The sequence below is a fragment of the Pseudorasbora parva genome, chromosome 3 (genome assembly GCF_024679245.1).
Source record: "Pseudorasbora parva isolate DD20220531a chromosome 3, ASM2467924v1, whole genome shotgun sequence".
NCBI lineage: Eukaryota > Metazoa > Chordata > Actinopteri > Cypriniformes > Gobionidae > Pseudorasbora > Pseudorasbora parva.
In genome coordinates, this window is record NC_090174.1 from 37,470,036 (window position 1) to 37,485,193 (window position 15,158).

At 39.4% G+C, this 15,158-nt stretch overlaps 1 protein-coding gene across 1 annotated transcript; it reads right to left on the reverse strand.

Moving 5' to 3' along the window:
• Positions 1-3,015: 3,015 nt before the first annotated feature.
• Positions 3,016-13,936, reverse strand: LOC137071053 (myosin heavy chain, fast skeletal muscle-like). The gene is made up of 40 exons (XM_067438710.1): positions 13,886-13,936; positions 13,275-13,493; positions 13,042-13,185; positions 12,803-12,959; positions 12,674-12,701; positions 12,458-12,569; positions 12,243-12,335; positions 12,066-12,129; positions 11,874-11,972; positions 11,692-11,795; positions 11,470-11,608; positions 11,212-11,330; positions 10,974-11,123; positions 10,721-10,891; positions 10,329-10,629; positions 9,980-10,050; positions 9,751-9,838; positions 9,531-9,648; positions 9,321-9,444; positions 9,082-9,218; positions 8,738-8,993; positions 8,401-8,643; positions 8,113-8,289; positions 7,861-8,006; positions 7,686-7,776; positions 7,200-7,589; positions 6,975-7,101; positions 6,660-6,778; positions 6,371-6,567; positions 6,104-6,287; positions 5,824-5,989; positions 5,581-5,705; positions 5,144-5,452; positions 4,558-4,761; positions 4,348-4,473; positions 4,099-4,269; positions 3,605-3,709; positions 3,430-3,525; positions 3,224-3,355; positions 3,016-3,103 (listed from the first exon to the last, which is right to left on the reverse strand). Exons 2-40 carry the CDS (start codon positions 13,479-13,481, stop codon positions 3,086-3,088), a joined length of 5,808 nt encoding a protein of 1,935 aa, XP_067294811.1. The 5' UTR covers positions 13,482-13,493; positions 13,886-13,936; the 3' UTR covers positions 3,016-3,085.
• Positions 13,937-15,158: the final 1,222 nt, after the last annotated feature.

The following is a 15,158-nucleotide window of genomic DNA, read 5'->3' on the forward strand; positions in this document are numbered from 1 at the left end:
AAGCTAGTGACTGTTTGGTCCGGGCATGCTTTATAGCTTCCTGGTCGATGACGTCACCCACCCGTGATGTATCGTCCCGCTATTGGACTGATTACACAAGTGCTTCATGACATGGCACGCAGAGGCGTCCCCTAGCGTTTCGACGCAGCGTCTCGTTCCCTCTCAGGGAACCATGGTTACATACGTAACCTGAGACGATCTCCTTCGCCTGTTCCCTTCTGTCAGCATCCTTGAACCTGTGCTGTGCTTTCACAGGCTGAGTGGGAGTTAGGTCTTTGTGGAACTCTGTGACTTACAGCATCAGTTTGTTTACCTCCCTTTGAATCCTGTGGGAGTGTGATTAAGGAGACAATGATGCTGGTCAATTCTTCGTACCTCAGGCTGGGATTCTGGTGTCTACTTGTGTTGCAGTTTCACTGTTCCTTTCTCTGCAGTTGCAGGTTGTTGGCTGAAGGATGTCCATCACATGGCTCCTTTGGGTCTCAAGGGGGTCCTGGTGGGTGGCAGGGCTGTATGTCGGAGGCATACTGGCACTCTTGTGTGAAAATGAGAGAGAGATGGCGAAGGGAAATGCAAGTTTGTACTGAGGTGGTAAGCTACCTGTGTGGGAGACCCGCTATGTGGGCCACATAAATGGCTACGTGGACCACCTAAAGCATGAACAGCTGATGTGAGGCAGCTAGTAAGGCAGGGTGTTATGATTTTGTGTTGGTAAACACAAATAATAAATTTGACGGGCTGTAAGCAGTCAGCTAATGACTGAAATGTGCACCTGTGAACAAACTATTACTCAAAATACTAATGGTTCTCATCACAGGTTGTCTACAAGAGTAACAAATAAAACAAAACTGAAATAACACAATAAGATGAGGTCAGAAAGGGAAAGGAAGTAAGGAGTGTTTTACCTTGAAGATATGGCTAAGTAGGTGTTATTTGTGGGTGATGCGGCACGCCACCTGTAGCTCCTGTGTTTCCGGTCTCTCCTGCACTGCCTGTATCTCTAGCCTCCCTCTCCCACCTCCTCAGTCCGCCAATTCCTCAGCAATAACCTGCATAGTGTCATAGTGCCACAAACTCCACTCAGCACAGAGGATCCCCTGTCTTCACCTCCAGCCTCTGTGCCCATCGCTCAACTTCGGCCTGTCAACACATCGGCTCTACCCTCCCTCCCTCAGCTCTTGAAGCACTGCCAAGCTAATGAAGGAGAAGAAAGCACTCCAAGAGGCAAATCAGCAGACACTGGATGATCTTCAGGTCGAGGAAGACAAAGTCAGCACCCTGACCAAATCCAAAACAAAGTTTGAGCAGTAAGTTGATGATGTGAGTTGATTATGTAAATTAATTCTAATTATTTATATAGTTAACAGTTTTCTGCTGTTAATATATTTTATTTATCATTGTCCTATGAGGGTTCCCTTGAACAAGAGAAGAAGCTCCGCATGGATCTTGAGAGAGCCAAGTGAAATTAGCCCAGGAGTCCATCATGGACCTGGAGAATGACAAGCAGCAAAACAAAAAAGTCGTTAAGGCATGAAAAATAACTGAAAAACGGGTTGTTTTTTGTTTTGTTTTTGTTTTTCAAACTGGTTTGTTGAACACCCATAGGAAAGACTTTGAAACAAGCCCCCTGTTCAGCAATATACAATCTTTTTTTTATACATGGGCGTCGGAACCATTGTGTGTGGATGGGACAAGACCCACCCACTTTTTAAGACCAATGATATTGGACCCACTCACTTTTATCGTCTCTAATTCAGCACATGTCTGCTTACCTTGACTACCCCTTAACCGAGAAACTTATTAAGAAACTTATTTTTTAAACACATGTTAAACACTTTATTTCCCCTTTTCTGATATTTGCTCTTTTTTTATTGAAAATTAATACCTTTCCGATCTGATACGTGATGGGGAAAGGGAGTAGAGCGAGGGTGGCAAAAGGCGGATTCGAACATATGCTCAATTTGCATCAAAACTTGATGCCATGCGTCTTACCCCTACTCTCTAGCCACGGTGAATAATTCAGTGATTTCTGAAATTATGTCAGGCCCAATCAATCGTTTAGTAAACAGCTTTTTTTTCTGTCTGGACACGGAGCATAAAAAACATGCAACTTGTTCATTATCATTATCTGTGAAACTGTTGATTTCTATGGCAGTTAAATGAATATAGCCTTTTTATTAGACTATTGGTATTGACTGGTTTGAGGTCTTTTTTGGAAAGGGATATGGCCTCAAACGCACCATAATGCAGGAAATCACATCTATGAAATCCTTTTTTGGGGGGGAATAGAACCCCCAAACCCCCCCGCAAAACAATTTCCCCACCTATCATATTTTGCCTTAGCCACTACTGACCCACCCACTTTTAATTTGCTTCCGACGCCCATGTTTTTATATATATTGTACATGAACCTTATAAATTGTTCACAAACATACATGCAAAACAAAGGTTACCTGGTTGCCATTTTAAAGGTATTTTCTGTATTAAACTTACCTGGTCTTTGCTACTTGTGACCCTTCATAGGACAAGGGGTTTAGAATATGGATGAATGGATGGATGGATGGATGGATAAATGTAATGGACTGGTCTCTTCTGGTCTGTCTCTATTTGTCAGCATTATTTCTGTTAGCACTATTTATGATTTGTGTACTGCAGCAAATTAGCTACATAATTCATATTTATGGTAAGAGCTAAATGTATATCAGCCAGGCAGTGTTCTTGTTTGCTGATAAGCAGTTAGAGAGTGAATATTTATTAACTATTAAATATGTCAGACTGTCCGCTGCAAGGTGAACACTAATATTTTCTTCTTCAATTGTGTCCGATATAAGCTGTAAATCAATTTGGGTTGACAGTATCTTACAAATCTATACAGAAGATACTTTTTAATTCATTTTGGGTAGTATTAACTCTTAATTCTATTTACCCAACCCTATAGATTATTTGATCTGATAGTATTAATATTGTGTGCTGTTCAGCTATGAATTGAAAGAAATCGGAGGTCCAAAGGAATTTGCTGAATGAATGTTTATTTTGTGATATTTTTACATTTTTAAAGACATCAACATAAGTGGGATGAAGAATTTCACTCTGCCTCCTTGGCCTGAAACATAAAAAACATGATAGAGCACATGATAGAATTAGCACAAATTGAAAGTAAATAACTGATTCTGTGGTTTATTAAATTAATTGGATTCCTTTAGAATAATATCATATAAATTACCTTTCCAGCATCACGGCTCTTGGCTCTGAGCTTGTTGACCTGAGACTCAGCAATGTCAGCACGCTCCTCAGCCTCTTCCAGCTCATGCTGCACCTTTCTCAACTTGGACAGGTGAGTGTTTGCTTGCTCCTCCTGCAAAGTCACATAGGATTATATAAGGAACATATATTCTCAAACTGTTTATAGTTCTCAATTGAAGTACTCACAGATTCTTCAGCCTGTCTCTTGTAAGCCTTGACCTTCAGCTGAAGCTTGTCAACCAGATCCTGCAGTCTGTTGAGGTTCTTCTTATCCTCCTCAGTCTGCAGATAGTGAACATGGATCAGACTAGAACATAATCAAATTAATATGACCTGAATTTTGCTATACATTTTTTTCTACCTGGTAGGTGAGCTCCTTGACTCTCCTCTCATATTTGCGGACTCCTTTAACAGCATCAGCTCCACGTCTCTGCTCTGCTTCAACTTCAGCCTCAAGCTCACGCACCTAAAGTTAGTAGGAGAAATTATTAAAATAATTTCAGTCAATGGAAATATGTTTAGGCTATACAAAATATATCAGAAAGCAATTTATACCTTTCAGATCATAACTAACATCAGTTTCATTAGTCAGTCTAATTAGTTAATCGTAAACAATCCTGGCTTGCTGTACTAGAACTTGAGGCTCGATTTGCACAGCGAGCTAAAAACCCTATAACAGTACTGTGCAGAGTAAAATAAGAGAAATGAAGATGACGAGGAGGAATGCCGGAAGAATTGTCTCTGAGATAGTGAGGTGACTGCTGTCTAAATTTGATAGTAATGATAATTGATAGGACTGAATGTTTAGGCTCCTCCTGAACCTACATTTGGAACTTCATATGAAGGCAATCTTACCCTGGACTCCAGTTTCTGGAGCTGTTTCTTTCCTCCCTTCATGGCCAGATTCTCAGCCTCATCCAGACGGTGCTGCAAGTCCTTCACTGTGACCTCCAGATTCTTCTTCATCCTCTCAAGGTGAGCACTGGTGTCCTGCTCCTTCTTCAGCTCTTCTGCCATCATTGCAGCCTTTTGCATTAATACAGAAAGTCATTAGAGCCACATTTTAAGTGACTTTTGAAACATTTGGCAGCTACTGTTTCTCACATCAGTGATGGCCTTCTTTGCTTTCTCCTCTGCATTTCTGGCTTCCTGTACAGTGTCATCAACTTCACTCTGGACCTGAACAAGGTCAGCCTCAAGCTTCTTCTTGGTATTCAGGAGACTTGTGTTCTTCATGAAGGAAAGCAACAGTATGGATTTTTAAATGATGCTCTCAAATTCGTTAATTTCATTGTAAAACCAATATGCCCTTACCTGAGAGTGCAGCAGCCCAACACGCTCACTGGCGTCCACCAGCTCTTGTTCAGCCACTTTGCGGCCTCTCTCTGTCTGCTCCAGAGCAGCTCTCAGCTCCTCAATCTCAGACTGCATCAGAGTATTTCTGCGCTCCACCATGGCCACCTGCTCCTTCATGTCTTCCTGTCCTCTCTGGGCATCATCAAGGTGCAGTTGGGCATCCTGAACAAAACAATAGATTTACAATAAGCTTTTGATGCATTTTCTGTTGGCATTTTACTAACACGTCTCCATGTGAGATTATACAAACATATTAATACACCCCAAAGTCGAACAGAAGTCATGTACCTTTTAGAGGTGTTAGTGAGGCCAGCAGGGGGTGCTAATAATCCCCATATAATGATTGGCATAATCACTATGTCTCCTCTCCACCAATCAGCTGGTGTGTGGTGAGCGTTCTGGCGCAATATGGCTGCCGTCGCATCATCCAGGTGGATGCTGCACATTGGTGGTTGCTAAGGAAATTCCCCCCTTCTATATGTAAAGCGCTTTGGGTGTCTAGAAAAAGCGCTATATAAATGTAATGAATTATTATTATTATTACCTTGAGTTGTCCCTGAACATTCCTGAGCTGTTTCTGGGCCTCAGCAGCCTGGCGATTTGCATGGCTCAGCTGAATCTCCATCTCATTAAGGTCTCCCTCCATCTTCTTCTTGATTCTCAGGGCATCATTCCTGCTCCTGACTTCAGAGTCCAGAGTGCCCTGCATGGATTCAATGACTCTCTGGCTGTTTCTCTTGATCTGCTCCATCTCCTCATCCTTTTCTGCAAGCTTCCTGTCAATCTCACTTTTGACCTGGTTTAGCTCAAGCTGGACACGAAGAATCTTGGACTCCTCATGCTCCAGGGTGCCCTTTGAAATATAAACACTACATTTAAATATCAGAATGACAATATGCATTAAGACCACAGTATAATGGTTCTATTAAGCACCATACCACACAGCATGAACCAGTTCCATATTAATCTCCAGATACTCACTTCAGCCTCCTCCAGGGCGGTCTGAATCTCTGCCTTCTCAGTCTCCACTGTCTTCTTGGCCTTTTCCAGCTCATGGATGCTCTTACCAGTCTCGCCAATCTGCTCTGTCAGATCTGAAATCTCCTCTATAGAAAGAAAAAATAAATAACCTTTATTATAATGAATATTCACACATTAATCAGGTGTGTTTCCTATTTAATTACTCATTTATAATTGGCACAGTAATGTTATTTTCATTCTTACGCTGAAGATTCTTGTTCTCTCTCTTGAGGGTCTCCAGCTGATCCAGAGTCTCCTCATAGGAGTTCTTCATCTTGAACAGTTCAGTGCTGAGTGAACGAGCCTCTTTCTGGGCACCTTCTAGCTCTGCCTGACCTTCCTCATATTTCTGCTTCCATTCTGCCAAGACCTTTGTTGGAGATATATCAGGATCAGTTTCATTGAACTTGTAGCATGTCGAACAAGCCCAGACTACTTTTAGAAGATAACATCATATTATAGAGAGACTCCTTTATTGTTTTACCTTGTCAAAGTTCCTCTGCTTCTTGTCAAGGTTAGCAGCCAAAGCATTGGCTCTCTCCACATCAATCATGAGGTCCTCCACCTCACCCTGGAGTCTCTGTTTGGTCTTCTCCAGAGATGCACATTTGGAATTCACTGCCTCAATTTGTTCCTCTGCCTCTTGCAGACGCTGAGCCAGCTTCTTTCTGTTATGTAATACAAATTATTTTGAATTCCAGTCTATAAATTTGCTGTGAGAATTGGGACGGTAATACACTAATATACATACTTGGACTCTTCAAGCTCCTCGGTGCGCTGGATGGCATCTGTTTCATATTTGGTTCTCCACTGAGCAACCTCACTGTTGGCCTTTGACATTCCCCGCTGCAGCTCAGCCTTTGCCTCCTGCTCTTCCTCAAACTGCTCACGGAGCAGGTCACAGTCATGACGGGCTGATTGCACAGCATGGGCCAATGCATTCTTAGCCTAGGAGACAGTCACATAATATTATCTTGTAACTGAAAAGTAATTGAAAAGTAATTTAAAAGTATGTGTATGTATTGTTTATGCTGTTTTACCTTAACCTCCTCTTCATTCTGTCTCTTAAGCTCCTCAATTTGCTGAGTGAAAGCTTGTTTGCCTCTGGTGAGCTGAGAAACCAGAGCCTCCTTCTCCTCCAGCTGCCGTCCAAACTCACCTGTATAGATTTAGATTCACTGTGTCAGATTGTGCCTCTATCAGATAATTTCAGTAACTCTATAGAACTTTAAACATTAAAATTAGTTTTTTCTCTAGTCTATGTCAGTATATGTCAGAAATTCAGTTCTGAATGAATACACCACACTCAAATATTTTTTTATGTTATTATTGTCTTCATCATTGTCTTTATTTACCATTTTCAGTTTGAAGTCTTGCTCTTTGAGCACTAAGGTCATTTATCTGGCGAATGCTCTCATCATTCTTGGACTTTATTTCACTAAGTTGGTCCTCAAGTGTGCGGCACATCTTCTCAAGATTAGCCTGTAAACACCAATATCTTTGAATTCTTACGAATTTTAACCATATTTGTTACGTAATTTCTTATAAAACAAAAACAAAAAAAACAACAACTCTCAAACCTTTGCTTTGGCAACAGCCTCCATGTTGCTGGAAAGATCATCAATCTCCATTTTGTATTCGCTCTTCTCTTTCTCAAGCTTCTGCTTGACACGCTGCAGGTTGTCAATTTGCTCTCCAAGCTCAGCCACACTGTCTGCCTGCTTCTTGCGGAGGGCAGCAGCAGTAGCTTCATGCTGGAGGGTGGATTCTTCAAGATCACGACGCAGCTTCTGGAATTCAGCTTCTCTCTTCTTATTCATCTCGATCTGAGCAGCAGTGGCTCCTCCAGCCTCCTCAAGCCTCTCACTGATCTCCTCAAGTTCCCTGGAGAGATCAGCTCTTTGCTTCTCAACCTTGGCACGAGCAGCGCGCTCAGCCTCAATCTCTTCCTCCAGTTCCTCAATGCGTGCCTATGGTACAAAAAAAGTAGTTAATTCAATTTCTAGTGTTTCGTATTTGATTATAATGTAAACGTAATATTGAAAAGAAAAAAAAACTCAAAATACCTGAAGCTCCTTGATCTTCTTTTGGAGTTGAGCACCCAGAGATTGTTCATCTTCTATCTTGCTAAGCAGCTGGCTTGTTTCAAAGTCTTTCCTGTGGGTGTTCAACAATAAGTGGTTTGTAAAACATTAACACAACTTAACAATAATGTTTTAAAAGATTTCATGCTATAATTACTTTTTTATTTTCTCCTCAGATTGCTGCTTGTCATTCTCCAGGTCCATGATGGACTCTTGGGCTAATTTCAGGTCTCCTTCAAGCTTTCTCTTGGCTCTCTCAAGATCCATGCGGAGCTTCTTCTCTTGTTCAAGGGAACCCTCAAGCTACAGGACAATGATATATAAAATATTTTAACAGCAGAAAAGAGCAAAAAAGCAAAAAATTATTTATTCAATAAATAATTAGAATTAATTTACATAATCAACTCACATCATCAACTTGCTGCTCAAGCTTTGTCTTGGATTTGGTCAGGGTGTTGACTTTGTCCTCCTCGGCCTGAAGATCATCCAGTGTCTGCTGATGTGCCTCTTGGAGGGCTTTCTTTTCCTTTGTAAGCTTGGCAATGCTCTCATCCTGAGCTGCCATTTCCTCAGTCAAGTTCTTGACCTGTGTGATTTTTGTTTTATTTCAAATAAGCTTATTTTTTACAATTTCTATTTTTTTAAGAACATGTAAGACAGAGATAAAGTCTAATCTTAAACCAACTCAATCTCCAACCTTATTCTCAGTGGCATGTTTCTCCTTCTCCACTTTAGCCAAGGTGAGCTCGAGGTCATCAATGTCTTTCTTCAGCTCAGAGCACTCATCCTCCAGTTTCCTCTTCTTGGCTGTCAGCTCAGCATTGATTTCTTCCTCATCCTCCAGTCTCTCAGTTGTCTCTTTGAGTTTAGCTTCAAGCTGGATTTTGCTTTTGATCAGACCCTCACACCTCTCCTCAGCATCAGAGAGATTCTCAGATTCCTGTTAAGAAAAAATATGTTGCTATAGCCTCGGAAACAGCATTGCTTATTTGAATGGAGCCTAAATTCAATTAATTTAATTCAAGAATACTCACAGCTGCTACTTGCAGCTGGAGATCGTTTTTCTCTTGCAGCAGTGCTACCATCTTCTCTTCAAGCTCCTTCTTTTTGGCTTCAGCCTTGGCAAGATCTTCTTTGCATTTTACAAAGTCCTCTTTCATAGTTGCCAGCTCCTTTTCAGTCTCGGCACTCTTCAGCAGAGGCTTAATCTTGTAGTAAACCTTCATCCATGGCCAGTGTTTGACATTCATGAATGAGCGGATGTTGTATTGGATGGTGTAAATGGACTCCCTGTGAATAACACATTAAATACCCTAATCATCGTTATTTGCTCTTTGCAGTTATTATTGATGTCATCATTACATATGACAATCCTCACCTCCTTTCCATCATCTTCACAAACTCCCTCCTCATCAGATAGCCACGGCACAGAGCCTGAGTCATTGTGACCAGAGCAGCCAGTTTCTCATCACGCATCTCTTCAAGAGTACCCAGAAGACCAGCTTTGAAGAACACCTAAATTTATGTTAAACATTAAAAAAAAAACATTGGTTTATCTGTATTGGCTAAATGATCATAATCACAGAAACTTTAATAGTTGTAAAGCTAAATATTAACCTTTGTGTGTCCAAATTTGTACTCATCATGATTAACGTCGATGGATCCCAGGAGTTTCTCACTGGCCTTCTTGTTATCCATAAACTGTCCCTCTGGGATAACACTGGCATTCAGTACCTTGTATCTGTGGAGGATTGATTAAAATGCTTCATATCTTCCAAAAAAAAGAGCGTCCTACAGGAAATTGTATCTTCATGTGGTCCTAGTTACCTCTGCTTGAAGTCACCATAGAGGATTCTGCTGGGGAAACCCTTTCTGCAGATTCTGATACCCTCCAGTACACCGTTACACCTCAGCTGGTGGATAACCAGGAAGTTCTCCATGAGACCTATAACGAAGAGTTTACATCATGTCATGAGCTTGGTAAATTAACATTAGCATTATTAAATACATTAACATGATTAAGTTTTTTTTATTTATTATACCTTACCTGGAGTCTTGGACTCATTGGGAATCAGACAACGCACAAAGTGAGGGTGAGTGCTCCTCAAGTTGGTCATGAGTTTACCCAAGTTCTCCTGTTTAATCATGAAAAGATTCCACATTCTTACTCACATTTGCTCAGTTGTTGATTTCTCTGATATAAACTCAAGCAAGGTGATGTACAGTCTGTATCCTTTCTGCTGCATTATTATTCACATTTTGTCTAAAAGACATACTCTGAACTGAGAAGACACAGTCTGCATGGAGCCACCCTTCTTCTTGCCTCCCTTCTTGCCGCCACCAGTCTCTATTCAGATAAAATACAAAGGAACATATAATGCAATAACAAGAAAACTAAAAGTATGTTTGGATAAATTTAAAGGCAACTTTTTGTTCAGAATGTATATGATGAGCAAGTACATCATGAATTCATATTCCAAACCGTGTTTGTGTTTTATCCCGAAGCACTACAGTACACCTATAATAAGTGTTTATACGTGGACTTTTGTAGACAGAGTCGAGTACATTTTAATATACATAATCATGTACATATATGTATACATAATTAACACTTCAGTTTATTACCCTCAACAACAGGTGGGTAGAGAGTAGCCAGCAGTTTGACAGAAGACTTCTGGTACAGCTGCACAACAGACTCGTTCAGTGGATCCTTGTTCTTGTCCAACCAGCCAGAAATGTTGTAGTCCACAGTTCCAGCGTAGTGAACCAGGGAGAAGTGGGCTTCAGCCTTGCCTTTGGCAGGCTTTGGTTTCTGGAAGGCATTATTCTTGCCAAGATGTTGATCATACAGCTTGTTCTTGAAGGAAGTGTCTGTAGCCTTGGGGAACATGCACTCCTCTTCAAGGATGGAGAAGATACCCATGGGCTGTTTATAAAATTATGTTGTTAAATTAGTTAAAATGTGAGTTTTTGAAAATGGATCATGGAAATGAATAAATTCAAAAACTGGTAAAAACCTTCTCAATGAGCTCAATGCAAGCGGCCAAGTCCATGCCAAAGTCAATGAACTCCCAAATAATGCCTTCCTTCTTGTACTCCTCTTGTTCCAGCACAAACATATGGTGGTTGAAAAACTGTTGAAGTTTCTCATTGGTGAAGTTAATGCACAGCTGCTCCATGCTGTTGAACTGGTTGAAAAAAAATAACAGAAACATTTACCGACTTGCATATGGTTAAATTTACCATAAAAGAGATAATAATTATTCTTACATCAAAGATCTCAAATCCAGCAATATCCAGCACACCAATGAAGAAATTTCTTTGTTGTTTTGTGTCCAACATCTGGTTGATACGAATGACCATCCACAAGAACATCCTCTCATAGATAGATTTGGCCAAGGCACTCACAGAGTTATACACCTGAAAGAAGAATAGAGTGGATATATTATTTAGAACAGATGCACTCTTGAATTTCAGGTTGACATGCTGGAAATATGTCAGTATATACCTGTGGGACAGTCTGGCCTTTAGTCACAAACTCATTTCCGACCTTGACTCTGGGGTAGCACAAAGCCTTCAGCATATCAGCAGAGTTCAAACCCAGAAGGTAAGCAATTTTGTCAGCCTCTGCAATTTAAAAAGTATTAACAATCATTCATTTCTGGCCTTGGAAAAAACAACAACCTTTGTTTACAGAAAATAAACAAATCTCTCTCAATTCAAAGCACTGCATTTTATGACACACATTAGTACTGTTTAGTCTCACCTTCTGTGCCATCAGGCTCAGCCTGCTCCTCACGCTGCTTCTGCTTGAACTTCATGTTGCCATGATGAAGCACAGCTCCAGTGAACTTGTAGATGCCCATTTTCTCCTCATTACTAAAGCCCAGAATGTCAATAGCACTCTAAACAATTACAGAGAAGAATGAGCTCTAGGATCTGCCATAGTTAAACAGAATATGCCACTATTCAAACAGCAATGACTCACATCAGTAGCATCCAGCTCCACTTTATCATCAATGCTGGCTACTGTGATCTGACCCTGACTGCACATGGGGAAGTCATAGGGGTTGGTGGTGATGAGCGTCATTTCTGTAAAAATGCACAGCATTTATGTGTCTTACAATATTATCTTTAAATTTAAACATTGAATGAAAAATGTGTGCCTACCAATCAGCTCAGGCTTATGGTTGGTCATCATCTGGTAGAAGATGTGGTAGCCTCTCTCATCTGGAAGCTGGAATGACACTCTAGACTTCTCCAGTAGATCTGTTGAAAGAATGTACTTGAGTCACAATCATCTGAAGAGTGACAGACAAAGACAAATGTGCAGGATGGATCAATAAAATCATGTCCACCTACATGTCTCAATGTCAGCACTAGCCAGTTTTCCAGATGTACCGAAGTGAATTCTGATGAATTTACCCTGTTTAAAACAAAATAGCATTATAAAAAATAATAATATAAAAAAAATCACTTTATAGAAAATGTAAACAGAACTGACCAACTTTACTGTGGCATAAAAAGTGGTGAACTTACAAAACGAGAGGAGTTGTCATTTCTCACAGTCTTGGCATTACCATAAGCCTCTAGCAGAGGGTTGGCAGCAATGATCTGGTCCTCAAGAGAGCCCTGTGTTGTTTGAAAAATGTATATGTCATGTCTGAACACCGTTTTGAAGGCATTACACAAATGTACATACCCTATAGTTTGTAAGACTATCACTATCTTTCAAAATAATATATATCTCATACCTGCATTTTGCCGGGAGTCTGCTCTTTCTTCTTATCACCCTGAACTGCAACTGTTGCAAAGTACTGGATGACACGTTTGGTGTTCACAGTCTTTCCAGCACCAGATTCTCCACTGGTTTATGAGAGATTAGAAGACAGAAGATGATAAGACATGAGAACGTTACACAAGAGGAAAATGTAAATGATCAACATTATAGTTGAAGAGTTGATACATACGTAATCAGGACAGACTGGTTCTCTCTGTCTGTTAATTGAAAGGTAATAATGTTTAAGCAACTGCTTTTTAAAACTTTGAATATAAATTTCAACTTATATTTACTTCAGAACTTATAAATCAGATCTTACCAGTCAACATGAATTGATAGGCATTGTCAGAGACAGAGAAGATGTGGGGTGGGGCCTCCATACGCTTTTTGCCTCTGTAGGCAGCCACAACTTCAGCATCATACACTGGGAGCCACTTGTAGGGGTTCACAGTTGCACAGAAGAGTCCAGAGTAGGTCTGAAATGAACAGAGAATTGGTCAGATTGCAACAGCACAAAAAGAATTTAGATTACTTTTTTATTGTTGTTTGAGAACTTACGTAGATCATCCATGCAGCATAACGCTCTTTGAGGTTATACAGCACAGAGGCTTCATTGAGATGGGTCATCATGGCCATGTCCTCAATCTTGTCATACTTGGGAGGATTCATTGGGTAGACATCATCTTCCTTAGCAACTCTTTCCTATATGACCCAGTTGATATTAGATTTATCAAGACCATATAATGATTAATTTAAGTTGAGCATCCGGGTAATGAAATGTAGAAATGTACCTCCTTAGTGTCAAGCAAAACAACTGTGACTTTGCCACCATCTTTGCTCTTGATCGTTCCCTTGAGGTACAACTCTTTAGCATCAGCCACAAAGCAGGCAGTCTTGGCATCAAATGGTTTGTTCTGAGCCTCGATTCTCTCCTTCTCAGGCTTACGAAGGTAAATGGCAGCTTTGCCATAAACGGCCATCTCTGCGTCCGTACTCATGGTGGCGGCTTACTGAAAATTGGAAAGGGAAATTGCAGTGTTTTAATTAATACAGGTTATATTTGCCCCAAATGATAAAACAATTTTACACTAATTCTCCCAAAACTCTTGCCAGCAAATGTTACAACAACAGCGTTTTGTTTCTCACAATACTAGACTTATAGCATTATCAATTTGATATGGCATTCATCTAAAAGATGTTCAGTCCCTCTATGTAATACCCCAACAATAATATAAATCTATTCACACAGGGAAACACATTTACAAATACTTTTAAATCCTTGTGTTGTCTTGTGAAATTTCTATTTTAAATGATACAAAGCTCTTAACCAAGAAACTTTAATGGGCAAATAAAAATTAAATCTAACTGATCAAAACAACACATGTAAGGAAAATCCATCTACCTTCCCTTGCTTGAGACCAGATGAAATTACTGCAAAAACAGTCCCCTGCAAAACAATTCATTTTATAAACATCAGATAATTTAAATTAATGAGGTTTTATTACAAACTAAAGATGAACCTACAAATGATCTGCTTCCATTTCAGGTTTGAAGTGAATTTAATAACAATTTTAGTATGCTCAAATATAAATTGTAAAGCAACTTACCACCAACTGGAACTCCTCCAGTCTCCTATAGGGCTGATTATGCTCTCCCCCACACTTATATTGAGTTGAACTTGCACACTAAGCAGGCACTAAATATGGCCAGGCATTTGAGTTTAATTACTTTATATAGAAGCTGTCCATCCACAGTAGGGAAGCATATAACAGCCTTATGATAAATCAGTTCCAAGAAACAAAACACAATATTAGCAAAAAAAGAAAAGAAAACAATTATTTTCTTATATATATATATATATATATATATATATATATATATATATATATATATATATATATATATATATATATATATATATATATATATATATATATATAATATTTACACAGATATTTTATATAATCTTGATAAGGGTATATTAGGGATTCAATTTGAATCAGTTATTATTCTCAAGTTGACCTGGTATAATATAACATAAAAATGTACATAACAAAAGTACATAATTCCCCTTATATTTATGATATGTCCAAATGTATCATATATGTCTTGTGTTAAATGAATGACATGCTCAAAGACATATATATCATATTTGCTTTATAGCATTTCTATTTATGTAAAGAGCAAGCTGTTGCTTAATGTTATATGATAGCCAGATGGAGAGGAACTAACTAACGCTTGTCCTGAGGTAATCATTTATATTTACTGTTTAGGGTGAACATTAAGCTTGTTCTCATATGTGTAATGTCTAATAGCTAAGAAAGGCTAATGATATCAGTAATCTTGCATGCTTTGCTAGGGCGGTGTGTGTGTGTGTGTGTGTGGGGGGGGGGGGGGGGGGGGGCACTTCGCTAGGGCAGTGTGTATGTAAAATGACATAATTTATCTTCTTGTTTTCTAGAAAATAAAATATTTTACTTTTTTCTTAAAACGTATGGGGTTAGACAATTAATTGTGTTTCTGTTTGAAATCTTCATTTCAAATCTTATTTCTTATTTCTATCCCAAACTGATTATTTTTCTTACCACACTGGCAGATAATTTAGTTTGTTTTAAGCAAAAACACTTAATTTTTATTTCCACCCCTCATTGTAATTTTATTTATCTAGTAAAATC